General features: G+C 37.9%; 3 protein-coding genes across 10 annotated transcripts; 2 read left to right on the top strand and 1 right to left on the bottom strand.

The window, feature by feature from the left end:
- The first annotated feature begins 1006 nt into the window (after positions 1 to 1006).
- Positions 1007 to 6762, top strand: LOC132175409 (Long-chain fatty alcohol dehydrogenase family protein). 2 transcript variants are annotated; one of them, XM_059587360.2, is made up of 5 exons: positions 1007 to 1044; positions 1131 to 1445; positions 1603 to 1872; positions 4578 to 5438; positions 5524 to 6762. In XM_059587360.2, the coding sequence occupies exons 2-5, from the start codon at positions 1146 to 1148 to the stop codon at positions 6505 to 6507; spliced, it is 2415 nt and encodes an 804-aa protein (XP_059443343.2). In that variant the 5' UTR covers positions 1007 to 1044; positions 1131 to 1145; the 3' UTR covers positions 6508 to 6762. The 2 variants fall into 2 exon arrangements, with proteins under 2 accessions (XP_059443343.2, XP_088370915.1); XM_088514789.1 differs by lacking the exon at positions 1007 to 1044 and having other exon boundaries at positions 1116 to 1445.
- A 1636-nt stretch (positions 6763 to 8398) lies between these two features.
- On the top strand, positions 8399 to 10362 carry LOC132176277 (protein MODIFYING WALL LIGNIN-2). The gene is made up of 3 exons (XM_059588436.2): positions 8399 to 8554; positions 8663 to 8868; positions 9948 to 10362. The coding sequence occupies exons 1-3, from the start codon at positions 8450 to 8452 to the stop codon at positions 10180 to 10182; spliced, it is 546 nt and encodes a 181-aa protein (XP_059444419.2). The 5' UTR covers positions 8399 to 8449; the 3' UTR covers positions 10183 to 10362.
- Positions 10363 to 10735: 373 nt separating this feature from the next.
- Positions 10736 to 21249, bottom strand: LOC132176596 (decapping 5-like protein). Of its 7 annotated transcripts, none has more exons than XR_009439542.2 (8): positions 20896 to 21249; positions 19739 to 19839; positions 18194 to 18262; positions 17225 to 18097; positions 11895 to 12080; positions 11601 to 11711; positions 11104 to 11475; positions 10736 to 11013 (listed from the first exon to the last, which is right to left on the bottom strand). XR_009439542.2 is itself a non-coding variant. In XM_088514952.1 (8 exons), exons 1-7 carry the CDS (start codon positions 21065 to 21067, stop codon positions 11314 to 11316), a joined length of 1674 nt encoding a protein of 557 aa, XP_088371078.1. In that variant the 5' UTR covers positions 21068 to 21249; the 3' UTR covers positions 10736 to 11013; positions 11281 to 11313. The 7 variants fall into 7 exon arrangements, 3 of the variants coding, with proteins under 3 accessions (XP_088371078.1, XP_088371080.1, XP_059444835.2); XR_009439543.2 differs by having other exon boundaries at positions 10736 to 11008; XR_009439544.2 differs by having other exon boundaries at positions 11262 to 11475.
- Between the last annotated feature and the right edge of the window lie 1764 nt (positions 21250 to 23013).

Here is a 23013-nt window from a genome sequence, read left to right as displayed (position 1 = left end):
TGAGATGATCATTCAGAGTGGCTACTCGATGGTAGGGTCAATTAGGAAAATGTGTTCAACCACCCTTAACTCCTAATTAAGGTCGGTAGGGGTGGAGCCACCACACGACTATTGCCCCTCTTCTTTAAGGAACATAAATGGAAATGAACAATTTTCATAATTCATACTATTTTATAGTATCTAACCATGTGTATGTGTTAAAATTTAATATAAACTATAAAATAATTCATTTTAATTTCACGTGAAATAGAAAGGATTATTCCATATGATTGGTGGAGCCGCCTCTCTGCACCTCAATAATTCAGAGAATTAATAAGTTATACCCTCTTCTAAAACCAGAATCCCTTTTGGTTTATGGGAGGGTTGAACCACCTAATTTTCATTTTGGGGTGATTGTGCGACCGCTTGGTTTTTCTTTAATTCAAATTTAATTGTGTTAGTAAAATATTACACTTGTTAAATCTCACTTACAAAGGAAATTTTTGACTCTCCACTTGAGAAAGAGTAATATTAATTAAATTTTTGTTTAAAGGATTAGACGTAGATTCTCTAATGATTTTTTTTTTTTTTTTTGGAAAACCTACACTACTTTAACCCTCTAAACTACTACCATATTTATATTTATCTCTCTAAATTTTAAAAAGTGATATCGGGACTTCCATGCTACTATCCTGTCTTAAATTAGACACTATATTAGTAGTTGTCATCAAAATAGACGGAAAAAAGGTGATGTGGAGACAACAGGCGGAGAAGTGCATTAAAGCACACCTATATTAATTGCTTATACAGACTGACATGAGCACATTGACAAAAAATATTTATTTATTTATTTATTTTCCCTTAATATATATTTAATGCAGACTGATTCAATGAGTTAATACTAAAAAAATTAAAAAAGAAAAAAAAAAGAGTTATTAATTTAATACTCAAAAGAGAGGGAGCGTTATGCGTTACATTTATAATGATAGCTTTTTGCCATCTGCTTCTTCGTTTGGTTCGTCATCACCAGCACTTGTTCTCTCTCAGACTACTATAATTAATTTTGTATGTATTTATTTTTTGTGATATTAATTATTATATAAACCCGGAAGTTCTTTCATTCTGATCAGAAACCTTTCTCTCAATTCTAGCTCAAGCCAATTATTATGGAGCCAAAAGATGAAAGAGATCATTATGTTAGCTTCTCATCAAAGGCTAATGGAAAAGAAGATGATCACACGGTGGTTGAGCTAGGTAACATCGACATGCAAGATCTCCTTGAACCAGGAGATCATCAGACACAGCCTTATTATGTCAACTCTCTCTCCTCTTGGGAGATGGACACTCTCACCGCTCTCTGTGATACCTTCTTGCCGTCCGTTGATGTTTCTGACGTCAGTACTCCCGATGAATCGGTTGTCAAGTTCTTCTCCACTTCTGCTTCCATGGCTGGCACTCCAGAACGTGTAGGAATATGTGCATGCATGTTGTTCTTTTCTTCAATGGCATGGATGATGATTGATGATGATGAAGATTGTTATAATAGAATATTAATTTGTCTGACTGATTTATTTTCTTGTATAGGTTAATTTTATAAATTGTGCAATATTTTGTAAAATATAGGTAGGGGGAGTGATAAGCCAGAGACTGAAACACCCAAAGAAATGGCTGCTGCGAGTGGCGTTATGGGTGTTATCGACATGGATTGGGAGCTTTGTATTATGCGGGAGACGAAGCCTGTCCAGTCAATTTCCTTACGTTCGAAGATTTTCTCTCTTGCCTCGGCCGACAAGGGAAGAGATTGTGTTTTCATTGTCTTTCAGTTATTTCTATCTTCTAAGAATGCTCGTCAAGGCCATGAAACTTCTCATTCTCCATGTTTTCTTCACTCAGGTTAGACTTTTTCGGGATTAAATTATTATTATTATTATTTAAAAATTGTGAAATTCTATTTAATAAAAAAAAAATGCTAAGGTTACAAACACATTGAAAAAAAAAAAAAAAATTACAAACGGATGTGGCACATCATGATTGAATTTTTTTAAAAAAAAATTTGACATGTCCGCACAAGAGGGGCAAAAGGATTCGAACTAGTGATCTTCACTTCATTTAGGCTTGATCCTAGCCGATTGAGCTACTTTTTTAAAACAATTTCTCAAAATTTGAATTTACCTCATATTCAATTACATTGTGACACGTCAGTTTGTAAAAATTTTTTTAAAAAATGTGTTTGTAAGCCTATGTATTTTTAGTAAGAACAACTGGAATAATGATGACGTGGTCATGAAATTCAAAATCAGCCTTTATATTATTCTTTTGATAAATCTTTATCAGGGACGGAGTTAGGAAATTTTATGGGAGGGGCCAGCCAAATTTTTTTTTTCGATTCTTTAAAATTTGTTTATTAAAAAAAATTATTTTGGCAGTTTTTAATGAACTAAAGAGTACTGTAAGGGCCAAAAAAATTGGACATTTGAAAGTAAGGGCCAAAAATAAAAAAAACTTAGTAGGTATGGGCCAACAAAATTAAAAATAGGGCCAATTTTTATTTTTTTTGTAGGGGCTAAATGACTAAAATTAAAACTTTAACTTTACTTTCTTTTTTTTTATTATTTTTTTTTTACTTATAATATTTTGTTTCCTTATTTTGGAGGGGACCATGGCCTACCCCGGTCCCCCCCTCCCTCCGTCTCTGATCTTTATTGATTCCATTTTTGCTATCATATAATCTCAATTATATAATAATTATGTTAAATAGTATTACTGGAAGTTCATTAATGAAAAGAATAACATGCATCTACTTTATGTCTTATACTGCGCATCTTTTCAATTGTGTATTTATTGATCTTTCTAATCAATGAAAAGAATAATGCAATAATCTTAATTAATGTAATGGAGATATTTTCGGCAAGACTATTTTTTTTTTATTAATTGGACTAATTAACCAAGCAAGATTTAAACATTAGACCTACTTCCAACTTTATTTTGACCCGCTATCTATTATTTTATAATCTGAAATATTCAATCAACATAGAATATATATATATATATATATATATATATATATATATATATTAAAGTACTTAATTTAACAAACTGTATATGTTTAATCATCACTTATATGAAAATTTTAAAATCCTAAATAAGAGATTTCAACGTGTCCATATTTAATGTAATTAACATAAGATAACGTACATATATAAACTGTAAAAACAAAAAACACTTTGTCTACCACCTATTGCATATATATTGCAACTTGCGTGGGCAATAATGTTACATGTTGGTGTCTCCCCCACACTCACTAATGTGGTTGGTCGTTTTATTTGTTAGTGTTTGAATACAAAGCGCAGAGCATATATACATATATATGGTAGACAATCTGATAAATATGTAGAGGGTTTGTTCCTTTATTTAAAATACAAAAAATTTTCTTTGAGGCTTTTTGATCGACATTCGACAGACAGAGGCAGAGTCGTTGTGATGGAAGAGTTCAAGATGGACATCTCTGTCGCTTATGAAAGACTTTAATTAGTGGATGTGGTGGGGCCCTGGGGTGTAGATATATCGATCCTCAATACAGTACAAAATACTGTTGCACCAACTTTACGTTGGTACTCTTATAGCCTATTTAAAATTACATTTGAAAGATTTAAAAATGGTTTTAACATTTAAAAAATTCGTTTAAAAATAAAAAATACTCATTTGGTAAAAAAATTAAAAGCTTTTTTAAGGGTCCAACAAGCTTAAAAATAGTAAAAAAAAAAAATACTTTTGGCAAAAGCTTAAAAATGAAACTTTTGTCCAAAAACATTTTTTAACTTAAAAATTTTATTTTTCAAGCGCAATCTCAAACAGGGTCTTAGTATTATATGTTTTTATCTGAATATAATTAGACAATTCTCGCGGTGCCTTCTATGTCACCCTAGAGGCCTGGACCATATACGAATGTATTTACAAAGCAACAGAAACTTTTAATTAGGAGAAAAAAACACAAAAAAAAAAAAAAAAAAAAAAAACAACAACAACAACACAACAGAGACTTACTGATATCACTTCAAAAGTAGAAGAAACAAAAATTATAACAAAACCCATGTGCCAACATGTAGGTCTTTAATGCCCCTTTTTGTTTCGCCCAAACATATTTTATATAGAAAAATATTTTTAGGCGAAATCTTTTTTTTTTTTTTTTTGTCTGTTTATATTGTTTATAATTTGAGTAAACAATTGTAATAGAGCCATATGAAATCTACCTATATACATGGGCTATTCACACAACTATAGACGTTTCTGATAGATAAGCTTTATAAGGGATCCTTTCACAATTACTTGCCTGAGAGTGTGAGAAGGGCAAAAAAAAAAATGATTTACGAAGTGTAAAAACCATTTTTTTTTAAATGTTATTTTCTTAGTCAAATAAAAATATTTTAGGGTGGCCAATATTTTAACTGTGCTCAACACTCGAAAAAATAAAAATTCCAAAATATATTTTACTCCAGCCCTGCAGAAAAGAGAAGTCTAATACCATATGCAGGAATAATATTCGTTGGTGTTATGTTGCAGTTTGATCATTTTTCTGATGCGAAAGTTACATTGTTCAGGTGGATGAGAAGAATGACAACCTATCATGGAAAGCAATTGGTTACAGTGGACCTGATCCGGACTACAAAATCCAAACTCAGCAGTTGAAGAAATTAAGAAAAATTAACGGATATGGAGAATATGAACTTGATGAAGAAGATGGTGGTAAAGATGAGCTTTGTGGGCCTCTTTACAGAGGCCTCATCAATCTAAAAATCCCGCGGAACATTGCTTTAGATACTTTGAGAAGATTTGGATTTCCCGTCTCAGTTATGTCTCGCAAAACCAATAAAATTCCTTCCAGCATATCTTACCCGTCTTTGCTTATCAAATGTGATGCAGTGGTGATTGGATCTGGCTCCGGCGGTGGTGTTGTTGCCGGAGTTCTAGCAAAGGCCGGTTACAAAGTGCTTGTTTTGGAGAAAGGAAATTACTGTGCCAGGAACAATCTCTCACTTCTTGAAGGCCCAACTTTTGATCAAATGTATTTATCTGGTGGTTTGGTGGCAACTGATGATATGGGAATGTTAGTACTTGCAGGGTCCACAGTTGGCGGAGGCTCTGCAATTAATTGGTCAGCTTCGATTCGGACCCCTCAGCATGTAACTAAAGAATGGTGTGATCGCTATAAACTGGAACTGTTTGACAGTGAACTCTACAAAGAAGCCATGGATGTTGTCTCTGAAAAAATGGGAGTTCAATCCGAATGCCGAAACGAAGGATTCAACAACGCAATCTTGAGAAGAGGGTGTGAAGAACTGGGTTATCCTGTGAAGAATATCCCTCGAAATTCTGCGGCAGATCATTACTGCGGTTGGTGTGGTCTTGGCTGCAAGGATGGAAGCAAGAAAGGCACCCAGGAGACATGGCTTCTCGACTTGGTAAGCCGATAATTTAACACTCAAATCACTATTTATCCTAAAAATTTTGACCGTAAATTTAATTATTTAATAAATACTTTAACAGGTAAATTCCGGCAATGGTGCGATTCTTCCGGGTTGTGAGGCCATCAAAGTCTTGAACAAGAGAAAAAAAGGAAGAGATAGGAAGACAGCCAGTGGGGTTGCTTTTGAGTTTGTATATGAAGGAGTGAAAGAGATTTGTGTGGTGGAGTCCAAGGTGACTGTCGTTGCATGTGGCGCCCTCAGCACGCCGGCATTGTTGAAAAGAAGTGGCTTGAAGAATGCCAGCATTGGAAAGAACTTGCATCTCCATCCGGTGGCAATGTCATGGGGCTACTTTCCCGATAATATATGGCCGGAGGAAGAGAAGAAGAGCTATGAAGGAGGGATAATGACAGCAATGTCTACCGTTGTTGCAAATTTGGATGGGTCTGGGTATGGGGCATTGATACAAACACCTTCATTGCACCCCGGCACGTTCTCGATGGTAATGCCATGGGTTTCCGGCACGGATATGAAAAAACGAATGTGCAGGTTTTCAAGGACCGCCCATATATTTGCATTGGGAAGGGATAAAGGGTCAGGAACGGTGCTTTCCCAGAACTCAATCAGTTACCAATTGGAAGCTGCGGACGAGGAGAATCTAAAGAAAGGGCTAGAGAAAGTGCTGAGGATATTGGCAGCAGCCGGAGCTGAAGAAATCGGAACCCATCACTCGCAAGGGAAGACGTTAAACGTAAAGAAAGCAAGCTCGCATGAGTTCGAGAGGTTCGTGAAGGAGGAAAGTTCAAGGCCACTGAGGGGCCTTTCGTCTCCGCTATGTTCGGCGCATCAGATGGGGAGCTGCCGGATGGGGGTTGATCCGAAGAAATCGGTGGTGAACCAGATGGGGGAAACATGGGAGGTGGAGGGGCTTTTTGTGGCGGATACGAGTGTTTTTCCGACTGCTTTAGGGGTGAATCCGATGGTCACCGTTCAGGCAATTGCTTATTGCACTGCGCAGTCTGCTCTTGAAGTTCTGAGGAGGAAGAAGTGTGGATTGCGCTAAAACTAGTTCAACTTCTTCTTCCACCCTGCTTTTTTCTGTAATCCAATAAAAAAAAAAAAAAAAAAAACAGGTGTTACAAAAGCTTCATGAACATCCGAAAGTACGTAAAATACCCGAAAAAAAAAAAAACAACACAAAAGGAATTATATTTGATAATTATGGTTTGTGAAAGTTTAGGCCCATTACTATTGGAAAGGCATGGGTAATGGCCGATGGGCGTGCATTTATGCAATTATAGAACTAATAATCAGTAGTTCAATCGGTTAAAGACCACGCCTTATGAAGTGCAGATCACTAGTTCGAATCTATCTCCTTCCTTTAGTGTAAATATGTAAAAAAAAAAAAAAACACTGACAATGAGTACAAGGAAAATTCTTTCCATGTGATATCACAAGTTGGGAATCGAATCCTACTTTTTATTGATTTGGGGTTTATGAGTTAAAGGAAAGGTATATGTCCTTTGTTGCAAAGTAGACAAAAGGAAGCGAAGTGGATTATGCTTAGGCCTGTTTATTTGAGAATAGGAAAATGATTTCAGTTGAAAAAAAAAAAAAAAACAAAACAAAAAAAATTGGTGTTTAGCTCGTACCAAACATCAACACATTTTTAAGGTTATATATCTTCATATAATGTAAAGAGTTGCAAAGAAAAGAGAGGGACAACAAAAAAAAAGTTAGAACATAAGGTCTTCAAAGATAAGATTGAGATCCAATGCAATTAAATGCCCATATTGTTTCTAATTTGAGCAGACAATTGTAAGATGGCCTTTATGAGGCTCACTTGCCCAGGCAAATGTTTGCCTTTCGAGCAGCCCAAGACTTGCTGGGGCAACTAAACTCCATAAGGAGACTTCTCACAATTACATGAACACCAGTCTAGAAGAGAAGAATGATAGAAAATGATTTACAATGATGAGAAGTGTAAACCATTTTATGTCTTGTAAAATTATTTTCATTGTTTAGCTCCAAATATTTTCGAGTTTGACCAAATATTTTACGCCAAAAAAAACACATTCTTCGGGGAGAAATATTTGGTACTCCCTAAGAAGATAAGCCGCGGGCACCCACCGCTTGTCCTTTTGTGGATGCCGTGGTCAAGTGACAAGAGGGGAATGAGATGCCGCCGGCACCCACCGCTAAACCTGCCCCACATGCCTTCCTACTTCCTAGGCATCCTCATATTCGAAAATAATAATTTTAGCTTCAGCCAAACAAACCCTTAAAGGAAATTTCTAAGAAGAAACTTCAATCAGGCACAAATCAACGCCTTTGATTTTTCCTTTCTCTTTCTCTTTCTTCTTTTAGTAGTAGGGTTAGGTTCCAAAACATGCATCGACTTCTTTCTTTCCAACTCACAATGGTCCCACCGAGTGTGCCGACCGCCGATTCATTCTCTAATTCGTGCTTCAACTTGGAATTTTATCCTCTCTAATTGTCATTAAAGTCATAATAATCCACGCAGGACTCCTATTGAGCTTCCATCAAATTAAGTATCTGGAAGAACCTTCTTCAAACTCCTCTTCATAACAGAGTCGATATCTTTTCATTATTTCATAAAAACGTCTCTTTCTTTTATTCTACCAAATATTAAATAGATTGCCATTTGCCACTCTCTCTCTCCATCCTGGCACCCTATCAATGAAGAAGTTGACCAGCTCCACTTCAATGTGTTTGATCCCAAGCTTCTCTTATAATCCAAGCTTGTCTGTCTGGCTACAACTAGGGACGGTATCGGTATCTCTCCTTCAAAGCAATGAAAAACATCTTGGGAAAAAAATTCCAAAAACCACCAAGGAAGAAACCTGAGGAAACGGAGGCCCAACACCGACAGGACTACGACACATTTTTTTTCCTATCCCTTGAGTAAGCTCCAAGCCTTTTCGTTGTTTTTTTTTTTCTGACTTCAAATTTTCCTCCGGGAAAGCAAGCACAGACAGACACCCATGGAGAAACGCCAATATGGGTTCGCGCTAATTTTGTCAATCGTCGTCTCCCTTGGCGTTGTCTCCTTCCTGTCGTGCATTGCTGCTGAGCTAAAGAGAACAAAGGTAACCTTTAATAATGATATAGGCAATTGGTTCGGTTTGTGAAGCATGTGTTTTTGAGTAATCTGTTTAAGATCAACTTGTTTCTTGTCTGGGTTTTTGTTTTTGTAGAAGGAGGATCTCAAGTTGGATGGGAAACTTTGTTATTTGCCAGGAAGTCATGCATTTGGGTTTGGAATTGCGGCATTGGTCTGTTTGGCTGTCGCTCAGATCATCGGAAATCTGATCATTTGCTGGAATTCTTATTCAGGAGAGAACAGAAACGACAGCAAGACGAGGAGGCCGAGGATTGCTGCAATCCTCCTGCTAATTTCATGGTAGGTGATCAATCTTTGGCAAACTTTGCGTTGCTTTGCAACTTCTACGCTCAAACTTCGCTATCACATTAAAATTCTATTGTTAATTGCATTTTCTTCTCTAAGCTACCCCTCATTTACACATTAGCCGCGCCTCATAATTGCATTTTTTTTTTTTTTTTTCTAATATCCTAACTACTATTTCTTGAGGGGAAAAAATCTCTCCTATCTAAGTCAAGATATATGTGCTTTTTTAGACGTAGGGACAAAAATACCATCAAATAAATAATGCAAAAGTTTGAAACTAAATAAAAATAATAATTAAAATTTTAAAAATAAAGAATAGGGATGGTCGTCGAACCACACCTAAACCACCCCTAGGTTGGCTTCTTTTTTTTTTTTTTTTTTTTCTTTTTAACTTTAAGGGTATTTAAGTAAATTTAATTTTTAAACTTAAGGTTATTTCATCATTTCATGCCCTTTTTTGGTTAAAAATAATACTAAATACTACACCTTCAACTCACTTTCATCCCATTGGATTGATGGCGCTGTGAGACTGGGATTGAGGTACGTACAGCATATAACCTTACTCTTTGACTAATGGCGGGAGTTTCTTGCAAGAACATGGTAGTTCCAAGGCGTGTAATAGGTTTCACGGGGTCAATGCCTAAATAGGGGACGGTAATTAACCCAAAATTCTATGAAAACGAATTAGAATTCTATGACACAGGTGGCCACACCTGGTAAAATTTTCATACTTGTCCATATATTCACCACAATCATATTTCAAAAACACTGGCAACCACCATGAAATGCCGTTATCAAAACAGATTCACCATATACGACGGAATGATGTCGGATGTGGGTGCTGTGATTGGCCACAGTGTGGCTGTGGCAACTAAGAAGACGTTGGGAGGTGGGGGAGACCACATGTTTAGAAAATTATAAGCACATGCACAGCTGTAGATGTTTCAGTTTCTTAATCTAATCTGAGATTCAGGCACCTAGAAAAGTCAAATATTAAAATGATAACAGTAACATGGTCCTAGACCTAGTATCAAATATCAAACAAGTTCTAAATTAATTAATCCATGTTGCAGGTTGAGCTTTGGAATTGCAGCTATATTAATGGGTGTAGCCATGAGTATGAGTAGAAGGCAGCCGTATGGGAAAGGATGGTTAGACGGCGAGTGCTACCTGGTCAAAGACGGGACGTACATTGGTTCAGCAATACTAGTTCTGGTCACAATAAGCTCGACGCTGGGCTCAGCCATTCTAACAAAAAGAATTAACCAGGCTGATAAGGGCAAAAGGGTACACGCACAAGTAGCATGACAAGACACAGAATGGAATTACATGAAAAGCGTTAAGAAAACAGAGGCTGATCTCCGAGGAAAGAGAGGTTGATTGGGAGAAGCAGCGAAGAACGTTAACGTAGGGCAACAATTTTCTCTTTTTCATTTGCTAGTGGGGAACAAGGGCTCAATAAAACCAAAGACCCACTGCCGAAGAGCCTTTTGGCTTCCCTATCCATTGTCAAAAGAAATTATTTCCAACAAAAATGAAAGAGACTTCTTTTGAAAATTTTCAACCCAGGTTAGTCATTGACAGGTACAGATCCTCCACGAATCACGATGGTACCCACCAACACAAAATTATTTCTACTAAGTTTATATTTTCGCTCCAAGTTGGTATTTGACATGGATAGATCCTCCATGACGGAACCCACCAACAACAAATAATTCTATTAAGATACGTTATCTCTTCCAATCGCATAATTACACATATGATAATGAAATAATTTATATATCTATCAATAAGCAAATAAGCTTGACGAGAAGTCTAGAAACTGACCTAAATTTCTTTCTTGCCAAATTTACCCTGAACTAACAAGAGGTCAACAATCACACGTCACATAGGAAAACATTCAATTATCTTCAACTAATCTATTATAAGTTTGACCAATTCAATCATCTCCAGTAATTCTATCCTTAAAGGTGTTTCATAGTCACATAGCAAAGATAAAATGTTTACGCAGTTTGACAAGATTACATACACAATTCAGAACGGGCCAAGAAAGGTCGAACAAAACCAACCAACTCACCCAAGTTTGAAAGGCACAGGCTTGGCTCCTAGACCTCACCACCAACCAAACCATTGACTGTCCTAAAAAACAAAGAAGAAAAAAATTACCAATTTGTTTGTTGATGACACTGCTTGAAAAGGCCAGGTCATGGACAAAAAAATAACATGAACCTGCCATAATTGGTAATTCTGATAGTTCCAACCAAGCATCTCACGATGAACCCCAAGATAAGATGTCAACATCATTTACCTTGAGATTCATTGCTCATAAAGCCAAAGGTCAAAAAGGAGGTAAGTTTGTCAATGAGGTTAAAAAGACAAAGTAGAACCATGATGGACAGAAGAAACCATGGTATTTTGGAGAATACTGAGATTCAGATATTAGAAAGGCATGTTCCCACCACGCCCCCCTCCACCATAGCCGTATCCCCTTCCACCATAGCCGTATCCCCTTCCGCAGTTATATGATGCCGGGTAATTACCACGTCCACCAGCATATCCACCATAACGTACATCAGGTCTCTGTTGGAAATTGCCAAATGTCTGCAAAAGTAAAAGAGAAACAGAAATTTGCTGACATCCATTGAATATACTTTTATTTCTTGGCACAAGTTTGATTCATGATTTTACTTCTCAAATGTTGAAATAATACAAACATGTTGGCAAACCTCAGTATCCATCCTAATTCGCTCAGAGAACCTGTTCTGTCCATTCCTAGCTCCACGATTGAGCGAATTACATGAAATTGTGTCGAAGAACTCATCCTTATTATATGCAGACTGCATAGAGAATAAATAATAGGTGTTTACGTATTAAAAAGACCATGCACTAGACAATGATAACCACACATAAATTCAGTTGTCTTGTTTGTGTCAAAGAAAAAATGAAAAAAACAAAGAGAGAAAGAAATACCAAAAATAGGAACATCTTACTCGCGTTTATGGAAACATTACAAGTCTTACCTTAGGGTTAGGTATCAAGCCATGATCCTCTCTGTTCCCCAAGCTCTGACCAGTTGCATAGTCCTGTATTCCCTCTGTTTTATCGTTTGTCTTTCCAAGATAACCCCATACTTCATCCTTTTTGAACTTCTCGTTCATGGCCATAAAATTGAACTCTTCAGTGAATTGCACAGCTGAGTACTGAGACTGCAAAAAATAAAAAAGATAACAGATAAAAATTCACTCACATTTAGACAATTGATAAGATGCTATCAATGCAAATGGACTACGCATAGTAACCAAAATTTTTTTCTTTCTGCTTCACATCAAATATTTCATATTTAGTATATAAGAGCAAAATAATGGTCTCCAATGAAAGCGAACTGTATAAAATTGTTCAAATACACACGCTCCATAGAGACATGCATCACACCCTAAGCAAGTTGACAGATCCTTCTTTCAAAAACAAAGAAAATGCTAAAATGAAAATGGACTTCATAAATATATCCCAGTACACAGAACTCATGTACCCAAACACACGTGCCAACCAAAGGAATCAAGTGGGCAGATCTATTCTCATGCACAAAGAAGGGCATGAATCAACATGAAAGCCAACTGCAAGATAGAATGACTGAGAGATCACAGTGACCAGATACACGCATACGAGGTAGAGACAAGGCACTCCACTTTGGATGGAACCAAGAGAGTACCCTCATAACCCACCCCATTGAAAAACAAACGAGATAAATAATATACATACTTTGGATTCACATGAATACCAACAGCCTAACAGCCTGAATACCAACAATGAATATCTCACAAAACTACATACATGCATACCCATGTACCTACTTTTAAGATATATTTGAAACAAATATCTTATCATACTTCCAATAACTCCTAATCCAGCATTTATTTCCAAAATATTGCTACAGAGATATGGGAAGCTCTTCTTTTTTCTTTTATTTTTTTCTGTACTCCACATGCTTCCTACCCATTTGATATCATAAACCATCCAAATTTACTAGTACAGTTACAGGCCCTTGACATGAGGGAGGAAGATCAAGAGTTGTCATCAAAGGAGAGTTTTAATGAACTTAAGCCAGAAATACAATATATTGCTCATTTGGAAGAGATCAGTTGCGGCTAAGTAGTGGATGATAATACTTAAATTTTCCCTAGGCTTGCAATTTCATATAGGAGAGCTAATTTTATTCATAAGTCTCACTTGTAATGGTATAAGTCACCAAAAAGGAGGAGGTTAAAGAAGGAATGGTACAATTCTATGAAGGATTTATATTATGAATCAGAAAAGTGGAGACAAGGTGCTTGGGGCACTGAAGGAAATGAAAGGGAAAAGGCCCCTGGTCCCAATTGTTTCCTATAGGATTTTTCCAGTCTTGTTGGAGAGTGGTGAAAGATGTTATCAAGAACTTTCAAACCCTTTTAAGAACGGCATTTTTTAGAAGTCTTAATGCCTCCTTTATTGCAGTAATTCCTAAAATATTAAGTGCTTCTGACGTGAGGTATTCTAAGCCTATGAGTTTGATAGGCCTTAATTCTCAGAATGAGTTTATAGATGGAAGGCAAATTTTGGATTATTTTTTTTTTGATAAGTAATAAGAAGTTTTATTAAAGAAAGAGAAAAGCGAGAAGCGCCCCTAATTACACACGAAGTATACAAAGGGGGCCAAAGCGAACCCAAAGCAAAACCCCAGCACACCCACCCAAAAAAACCAAACCACCACCCAAAAACCCTCAAACAAACACACCAACGCAAAGCCCACTAACCAAACACCCTCATCCCTTCACAAAAGACTATGACACTATAATCCTGCCCTTCCTTCTCCTGGACGACGCACTAGCATTGCCATAGTTAACAGAGCTTTCTAAATTAAACAGCTCTCGTTTGCTTTTATTCCTAGGCCTTTTTCCTTTAGCCCTAGGCCGAGCGACGTCCATAACCTGAAGAAAATCCGCTGAATATGGATCCTCCTCTTCACCGCAACCCAACCCCCAATCAAGGGGATCGGGGGGCAGCTCCCCAAACTTGAAGGCTTCATCCAAGACTGAAGAGTTGTCACCCACTACTTCATCATCCTTAATAGCCACATGCGATGAAGACTGAGACTCCCTTATCTCTTTCGGACTTGGGTTAAGAAACCCTCGCCGTAGAAAGCCCCTCATTGGATTAGAGTTCTTAGAATCAGGCTTTCTTATAGCCACCTGACCGTGTGCAACCTCTGAAGAAGCCTGAGCAACAAACCCTGCAACTGGTTGGTAATGTATCTGCGGAGCACTAAAAGATTCCACCGCCTCAAGAAGAAGAGAATCATTCACCCGAGTTCCTCTTTCTTTCTTAGCTCTCCGGTAGTATCTCAATATTTGCTTATATATAGGAACCCCACTGCCCAGAGACATGCGTAACCTCTCTCCCAAAGCTAACGCCCCTGCAGAATTTGCATCATGATATTCCGGCAGAACCATCTGCCCAGATGATAGTGTAGAAGAGGGCGGGACCGAGACACGTCCTCCTAAAAACCTCTCAATTTCTTTCTTCATAGACGCCAAATTCTGTTCCTCCTCAGGGGACAACACCTCACGAGCTTCCTTGCTTGCCTGACGAAAAGACACCTCCAAGTCCTTCAGTATTGCCATATGCGTGACATCGTCCTTAACCACTTCTCGAAAAGACTCAATCAGCCATTTTTGTGATTTGTTCAGACCAGAATCAACAATGGCATCAGAGGTGAGCGTCGGCGAGGAAAGAGGGACAGAAACCTCCTCAGCCTCAGCCACTAACACACCTGCGGAAGAATCAGCAGACGAGGAAAGGGCTGAGGTAAGAGGGTCAGAAGGAGGGTCACCGGCATGGACTGGCTGGAAGCCGGCATGAACAGGAGACACTCGCTTAAAATCCGAGGCTCTGTCCCCCCGCTTAGCTATCGCGGCCCCTGTCTCCCTGTGAGACAGATAATCATCACCGCCCAGAGCTATGTCTTGCACTGACAACCCAGGAGCCTCAGCAGATGAAGGAATCACCGGAGATGTCACCGGCGAGGTCGACCCAGAAACCGCCGACAAAGCAAACCCAGACCCTGCCGACGAAGCAAACCCAATACCCTCCGACGAAGAACCCAAACTCGACATCACATGAGCAGCCGCACCCGCGGGAACCACTGCGTTAGAGACCACAGAAGTCGCCGGAAAAGACCCCGGATTGAACAACGGCGAGGCAGAAACGAGCAGCGACGACGACTGCTCCGATAGGGCAGACCCAAGACCCGCACGAATCCCAGAAGCAGACTTGCGTCCAGCTCTCCGCCTAAACCCAACAATAAGTTTAGGCTTCAGGCCCGTCCTAAAGCAAGCCCGGTCCAGAACAGGCCCAGGCTTCGCAAGAAGCTTCTTCCAACGACCAGGAACCCAAGAGCCTTCAAACCAAGAATTGGGCTTAAAGCCCAGTCCGATAGAGAAGACCCGAATCACATCAGCCCTAAGATTATTCAAATACGCCTTCAACGAGCGCACAACCCTAATCAACTTCGTCGCTGGATCGCCGCCACCACCCTTAACCAACTCAGGACAGCCCACCATCGGAAACTGAGCGCCAACCGGCTTCACATCACCAGAATCCTCGGACAGCACCGCCGCATAGGACCGATTCGAAATAGCGTTCGGTATACCCCCTAAACCCTTCGTCTTCGCTGCGAGAGACACCAAAAATTTCCGTAGTTCATCCACAAAGCAGCGCCAACCCCAACCTTCACGGCCCTCAGGGAGCCAAATCACCCCTTTCCGAACACCATCAGCAAAGACCCCGGCCACTAAAAACCGACCGGCCTTATTGCAGCCCTTATGGATCTTCAAAATCATCTCATCCTCCCGAAATGATTTGGCGAAGAACTCCGACCCTTGAAATTTTAGCGCCTCCTCCACCATGTCCGCCAGCCAATCGGAACATCGGAGGCTCAGAGAAAAAGAGCCAGAGAACCCTTTTCTCTTTTCTTCCAAGCGCAACTCAGGCTTGCCCACTTTCGCCAAAAAAGAGAACGATTTAGCTTCCACAGCAAATCTTCGCTCCATCCTGTCCATGGCAAACGCATCCCACGATCCCGAACCTAGGTCTAGCGGAAACGCGCCTGCACGCGCCTCCGCTAGAGAGGAATTAGAGAAAACTAGGAGAATTCTAGAGTGAGAGTCTCTCGTCTAGAGAGAGAATTCTAGTGTAAACTAGGAGAATTCTCCTAGTTTACACTAGGAGAATTCCACAGCAAATTTTGGATTATGTGGCAAACAAATGTCTAGAAAGCAGTTCTTGCTCTTTTTGTCCCTTCTCTCTAGGTGGCTTCTCCATGTGTACTTGGAGGCGCCTTATGCCTTTAATGCTTTTAATGATATTTCGATTAATTATCAAAAATAAATGTCTAGAAAGCATAATACAATTGAAAATTCCAGGGTCCATGTGCAAGCTTGATTTGGAAAAGACCTATGACAGTGTAAAGTGGAATTTCTACTTCATTTGCTGGAGCACATGGATTTTGGGGCTAGAGGAGATCTTAGATTTCTTATTGTGTATCGACAATGAGTTTTTCTATCTTATTTAATTGGAGTCCAACTGTTCTCCTTTAGCTCTAGAGGATTGAGACAAGGAAAAATACTATGCCCATTTCTTTTTCTCTTGATGACAGAGGTTTTCTGCTGTATCATTAAGGACAGAATTTTCCTCCAAACTGGGTGGGAGGAAATCTATAAAAATAACATGTGTCCCTTGAGCAAATAAAAAGCACATGTTTTTTAATAATAGGGACAAAGTTAGAAGAAATTTATTAAAAAAGCATGTTCATCTTGCACGCTATTGAAAAACCATGCGCTAGAAGTAGTGCAAGAAATTTCTAGAGTTCAAAAGGAGGTTCATTTGCCCAAATGGCATTACGACTTTAGGTTGATAATAATTAAGTAATGAGTGAAGCTTTTCATGCTCTATTTCCTTTTTTCTTATCTCCTGGTAAATTTTGGGTAATTTCCTTTGAAGATGTTCATTTTCCTATTCATTCCACCCGAAGAAAACCGCTTAAAATCCAAATATAATATCAAAAAGGAGCACGGGCACCCAAGAAAAATTATATTCAAGTATTATGAATAGTAACAACACTTCTGTAAAGCCATTCAGCTAATAAGAATGCACCCAAAAATTAACGTGCATCATATTTCACCACCATATTATATGAAACAGAACACTGATTAAAAGTTATAAAATGCAATAGCTCCAAGAAAGTTTGCTAAAAGTAGAATGAAAATTAAATTATAAGTTGTATGCCCAGCCAAAAGCAAAAAAGAGAGAACCTGACCTGTTGTGAAGAAGTCGGCAATGGTAAAAGGGGTGCTTGAGATACTGGCATAGAAATTAATGATGAAAATCTAGATGATCCCGGTGTTGGAGCACTTAAATCACTCTTATCAGGGTACAATTTCTGTGTGGAAGAATGCGGACGTGGTCTAGACTGAGTTAAGTGATCAGTAGATACCAAAGATGGAGATGGTGTTAGCAAGGGGCCTAAAGAATCCACAAATGGAGAGGCAGGATAAGGCTTGGGCTGGACAGGAAGAACCAATCTTGGGTCAGAAACAGCTTTACCAACAATTTGAGCTTCACTGGCTTTTATGTCTATGCAAGATGAAGGAAACAAAGATAGATTTGATCCATTAGTAGTCATAGATGCAGAATGCGGTAAAGATGACTTTATGGACAAAGAGGATGGCATATCAAGAGAAACTGGACTAAGTGAGGCTGACGAATTTGGATGTACAGATGCAGAAGCAATATATGAAGATACAGGAGTACCGAATTCTGATGTATTCAGCAGGCTCGGGGTTGTAGATACTTGAATTTTAGGAGCCTGCAACTGACGCGGCATTGTCAAGGGAAATGATTCAGAGGATGGGGATTGAAAAGATATAGGTTGCTGTGGAGCATGAGATACACTGACAGATGTTCCATGATGCCCTTGCCAATACAATGGCGTAGAAGAAGATAGGCCTTGTGCAGCCAGTACGTGATCCAATGGACCCACCTGGGTTACAGATTGATATGAAGGCTGCGCACCAGGATAGGCTCTAGTTTTCAAAGCAGGGGTATCTTGCCATTGAGTTGACTCCGTCAAAGTTTTACCACTATTTGAAGCGAATGGTGAAGAATTTGAATGCATCCCATCATAGTGTGACTGCAAAGATAAAGCAAATCAAATATGTAGGTGAACTTGATTCGCCTTAATGAAACTTCAAAATTTGAGTTCCTTAATCTCCTAGGATGTCAGTACCTGGATGATAGCAGGATCATTGTGAATCTGCTCTGCATGGGCAGCTGGGGAGGACTTAACTTGCAAGTCCTGAATAGTATATGTTCATAAGGGTTGATACATGTAAAATAGAAACCAGCAAATTTAACATGCCCACAATTTTAGAAGACTATCAAAACAAGTATTTGGTGAGATCAGACAGCAACATCATCAAATGTCATCAACACAAATTCAAAAACAAAATGCATATGTTTGTGTTTATGTGACTGTCTCTGCGTGCGCGAGAGAATGTAACTGTGAGAGAGACAGAGAGAGAAGTCAAAGTGATGCAAATGCACCCATGATTTAAGTCTGCACTTTCCTTTTTTGAGGCTATAAGTAGTATATGTACTCTTATAACGTAAGGAGAAGTGAGATCTTTTCTTAGCTCAGGCACACTATGCCTTCTTTTCAGGTGTGGGGCTTTTCTTGTATACGGTGTCTGGAAAATTTTAATGTCCATTTCCTATGATGCTTTAACAACATTTCCAGGATTCCAAACAGAACTCATTTCCACATTTTTCAGTAGTTCACCAACATATTCACATTTTAGTTATTAATCCTGGATCAAGCTTTCAACTTTATTAATTAAGCATAATACACACTCCAACATATATATTTGGGCTCAACCCTTCTACCAGCAATGCGTTCCTAGTCTTAATTGGCCAGGTCATGCCTCCGGTGCTATTACTTTGAAGAAACTAGAGTGCTTAAAGCAAGCCTACACACTAGATACATTAGCACGGGATAACATCATACAGTGTCAGTCTTATTGTGTCGGTCTATTAAATTAGAGTAATGATTAACAAGAACAGTCGGGTGTACTTGTATTTCATAGTCAGAGATAAAATTCTTGCATTCATGAAAGACGAACAACTGCAAAAGCAGTTGACAAAGATGTTTTCATCAATTAAGAACGAAAAAATACATGATGTCGTCCTAGTCTCAACCATAAACAATGCCAAACAGGGATTCAACAAATGTTGCTTTCAAGACTATGCCGGCACCTTATGAGAAATCAAAGTCTTTGGTTTGTATGGTCGCAAGGCTAAAACTTTAAGGAATTGACAGAAGGGCACCACCAGGAGTGGATCCTACAGCTTACTTTGACTCAACACGGGAAAACTTACCAAGTTCAGACATAATAAGGATTGCAAAACTAAGAGCTCTTTCTTAATTCTATGGGTAGTGGTGAATGGTTGTTCTTAGTTGGTGAAGCAATTTGTCTAGTTAATTCTGTTACCAAGGAAAATAAATTTGACCTGAGTTTGAGCATGTTCTTATAGCTCGATTTGAGTTTGAGACTATATAAAATTTTGTTGAGCCGAGTTCGAACAGCTAAAACTCGCCTCGGCTTGGCTCGATTACAACCCTAACTAGAGCTTTAAGAATTACTATTAAAAAAAAATTAAAAAAAAAATTTTTTTTTTAAAAAAAAAAAAAAAAAAAAAAAAGGATATAGATTGTAATAAGAATCAAGAGAAAAGGAGGCATTCTGAGAACAGATAATAAGTTACTCTCACTTACTTTAATGTCACTTCCTCGGAAAAGAATGTACTCATACACCTGATCACCTGGCGAAATTTGAGGGCCATCTTTCTTCCGCCCCTCTGTTCCATAAGACCTAACTGCAAGATCATAGAGGCAGGCTGAAATGCATAGATTTTCAAAAAACAAAAAACAAAACGCAATAGGCTACAAGAAACTTTTGTCTAAACAAAGCAAGGGATTCAATATCTTGCTACCTTCTAGCCTAAGGAATACAAGTAAATTTGTGCATATCATATTAAAATATAACAGCATCAACATGGAGAACGAGTACTAACACATAGTGTTTTGTTTGTTATTCTTTTCCATTAATGTAAAATACCAGACTGCAGCTTATATTACCCCCATAATAAGTGTCTTACTTTCTAGTTTTTATTTAATTCAAAACTTCAAGTATTTCACTTGCAGTTTTTATCTTCATTTTATAGATTTTGATAAGTAAAATAAACATTATCAAGAATGAGAGGATAACCTCGACTATACATGTAGTATACAAGACATTATCCAAAAAAATCACAATCTAAAGCTTCACAAATCAAGAAAATCATAAAAATGTAGGAAAAGGAAGACTGTACCTTAATACCTGCAGCATTCCTGCTATTCCAGTAACGACTAAATCATAATGAAATCATCCTAAGTTCTCCATATTCCATACTAAATTAAATTTTAATCGGCCAATAAGCTTGCAATATTATAGCAATATTTTTAAACCAGCAGAAACATCCATCACATAGAAATGAGCAAAAACATAGTATCTCCGCGTCATCAATACCCCAAATTAGACCCTTGACAGATGTAAATCACACACACACACACACACACACACACACACACACATATATATATGGTTCTCTGCATCACCAAAGCCAGAAAACTAAACCTAGACAAAAGCAAGGGTTCTCATTTCTCAGGACAACGCAGAAACTATTAAATGATAGATGAAGATTGCGAAATTATATGAACAACTATAAAATAAAGAAATTAAAAACAAGATGCAATAAATATTAACTAAATCAAAGTCTCACGCAAAATATAACCAAAAATAAAAGAATATAAATATGCGACATACATATACATATGTATATATTATTTATATGCGTATTGGTACGTGAAGTAGATGGATAGGGCGTAAGTACCATTCTTGAGGCCAATAGTGGAATCCGGGACGTTGAGGTGGCAGAGGACGCCCTCGTAGCGAATCTCGAACTTGGAAATGAGGCTTATGAAGCTCCCCATGTACGATTCCGTGGCATTCGAAGAAGAAGAAGAAAAAGAAGGAGAAGGTTTTGCCCCAGATTCACTCGCCATTTTAGTCACGATCACCACGAAAAGAGAAAAACCGACGAGAAAGTGAAAGAAAATGAAGGGTACATCCTCTCAGAATCAGTTGCTCCTTTCTAAGATTAGGGTTCTCGCTGTGTCTCCCTCTCTCAAAACAGGTTTTCTTTTGAGCGAAGGTTTCTTTCGTTTGTATTTTTGCCTTTTTTTTTTTTTTTTTTTTCGTTCTTTCTTACCACCAAGAAAAGCTTGTATAACAAGGCACTATATACTGATATCAGATGGGCCCGTTAAAAGGCCCACAGAGGCTTTAAAGCAACGGAATTAGTAGAATCAACTTGTTTGTCAAGTTAGATTACATGATTAATCCATTTGTTTCTTCTTCCTTAATATAATGCCAAATAAAAACTTATTGGGAAAATTTCAGAAAGCTCCCTTGAACTTTCAGCCAATTTGAAAAATCCCTCTTTGAATTTTCAAAACTCTCATTTAGGCTCTTTGAACTTTGATTTTCTCTCACTTTGGACCCTTTTAACATTAAACTACGTCGTTTTGTGTCCTAAAATTACAACACATATCCAGTCCAAAACGACGTAGTTTAATGTTAAAATGGTTCAAAGTAAGAGAAAACTAAAGTTCAAATGGCCTAAATGAGAGTTTTGAAAATTCAGGAGAAATTTTTCAAATTGACTGAAAGTTCATGGGGCTTTCTGAAGTTTCTCCAAACTTATTTTACATTAGAAGCAATCAACAAGCATTAAAAACTATTCAGATTTGTATCGATTACGCCAAGCCAAACCCATTGGCAAATCCGTTCAAAAGTAGTCCATAGGGTTTGTTCTAGTTGATTGGAATTATGATGCACCTGCAATAGGACGTGATAAAATGCTTCACGCATATTGCTTTCAATGGGGGGATCTTCAAAAATTTGCGGCACTGCTTCAAACAAGATGAGTCACTGCGACATGTTAGCACATGATTGAGACGTAGTTCCTCTGTCTTCCTTTTTGTGCATCCTAGGACATGAAAACATCAATAAATGTTTTTTTTTGTTTTTTTTTTCTTTCATTTTTTCATACCGTCCTGTTTTTCTAAAAAAAAAAAAAATCCTCCAACTAATAATAAATTCATAAATATTTCGGGGAAACTACATTTTTTCTCATGAACTACAACACCTTGGCACTTTATCCCCATAAACTACTAACTGTGACACTCGACCCATAAACTATTATTTTGTTCTCAAAACTCACATTCTGTCAATCAAAAGCGTTAGATCAAACGGTCTACCCGTCACTTTGCCCCCATAAATTACAATTAATTGTCACTTTGTTCCCATGAACTACAATGTATTGTCACTTTGACTGTCTGAGTTAGCGCATTTGACTAATGAAATGGGGTTTTGGGTACAAAATGGTAGTTCATAGGATTATATGTCACAGTTAATAGTTTATAAAGATAAAATGAAAATGCGTTGTAATCATGGAGAGAAAAAGTAATTTCCCTGAATATTTCTCTTGTAAGACCATTGAGACCAATTCACCCACCCCTATAAATAAAAGGATTAAAAAAACAAATAAACCAAGTCGTTTTTCCTTTTTATGCCATAGTAAGATAATTAGAGGATGAAATGGGGATAGAAACAAAAAAAAAAAAGGCTTTTTAAATGCCAAATCGCGATTTTAGAGGTCAAACCACAATTTTATTAAACACTTAATTGTATTTTTAAAAATCATATTCTTATTATTAACTACATTTTAAAATCGGTATTTTCTCAAAGTGCACATTTTGAATCCTTTAAACCAAATGAACCCAAAATATGGAATAAAAACGCTTCTTAAGCCAAGTGATACGTAGAAGGCGGCTTAGAATACGTTAACATAAGCGTCTTTGGCGGATGTAATTGTTCAAATTATATTTTAGTAATTTAGCGGTGGAAATTATATTATCACGTCATTTAAAATTTTCAATAATGCGAC

Source organism: Corylus avellana, chromosome 3 (assembly GCF_965113065.1).
Source record: "Corylus avellana chromosome 3, dhCorAvel1.hap1.2, whole genome shotgun sequence".
Taxonomy (NCBI): domain Eukaryota; kingdom Viridiplantae; phylum Streptophyta; class Magnoliopsida; order Fagales; family Betulaceae; genus Corylus; species Corylus avellana.
This window is presented reverse-complemented; position numbering and strand designations above follow the sequence as displayed.

Bases quoted from the DNA above. Each gene is read 5' to 3' on its own strand.
- LOC132175409 (XM_059587360.2), top strand. From the start codon at position 1,146: ATGGAGCCAAAAGATGAAAGAGATCATTATGTTAGCTTCTCATCAAAG. The intron at 1,446-1,602 runs GTAGGAATATGT...TGTAAAATATAG, and splicing joins TGGCTGGCACTCCAGAACGT to GTAGGGGGAGTGATAAGCCA. The intron at 1,873-4,577 runs GTTAGACTTTTT...TACATTGTTCAG, and splicing joins TCCATGTTTTCTTCACTCAG to GTGGATGAGAAGAATGACAA.
- LOC132176277 (XM_059588436.2), top strand. From the start codon at position 8,450: ATGGAGAAACGCCAATATGGGTTCGCGCTAATTTTGTCAATCGTCGTC. The intron at 8,555-8,662 runs GTAACCTTTAAT...TTGTTTTTGTAG, and splicing joins CTGAGCTAAAGAGAACAAAG to AAGGAGGATCTCAAGTTGGA. The intron at 8,869-9,947 runs GTAGGTGATCAA...TCCATGTTGCAG, and splicing joins ATCCTCCTGCTAATTTCATG to GTTGAGCTTTGGAATTGCAG.
- LOC132176596 (XM_088514952.1), bottom strand. From the start codon at position 21,067: ATGGCGAGTGAATCTGGGGCAAAACCTTCTCCTTCTTTTTCTTCTTCT. The intron at 19,840-20,895 runs GTACTTACGCCC...ATGATCTTGCAG, and splicing joins CACTATTGGCCTCAAGAATG to TTAGGTCTTATGGAACAGAG. The intron at 11,712-11,894 runs GTAAGACTTGTA...TTCTCTATGCAG, and splicing joins GCTTGATACCTAACCCTAAG to TCTGCATATAATAAGGATGA.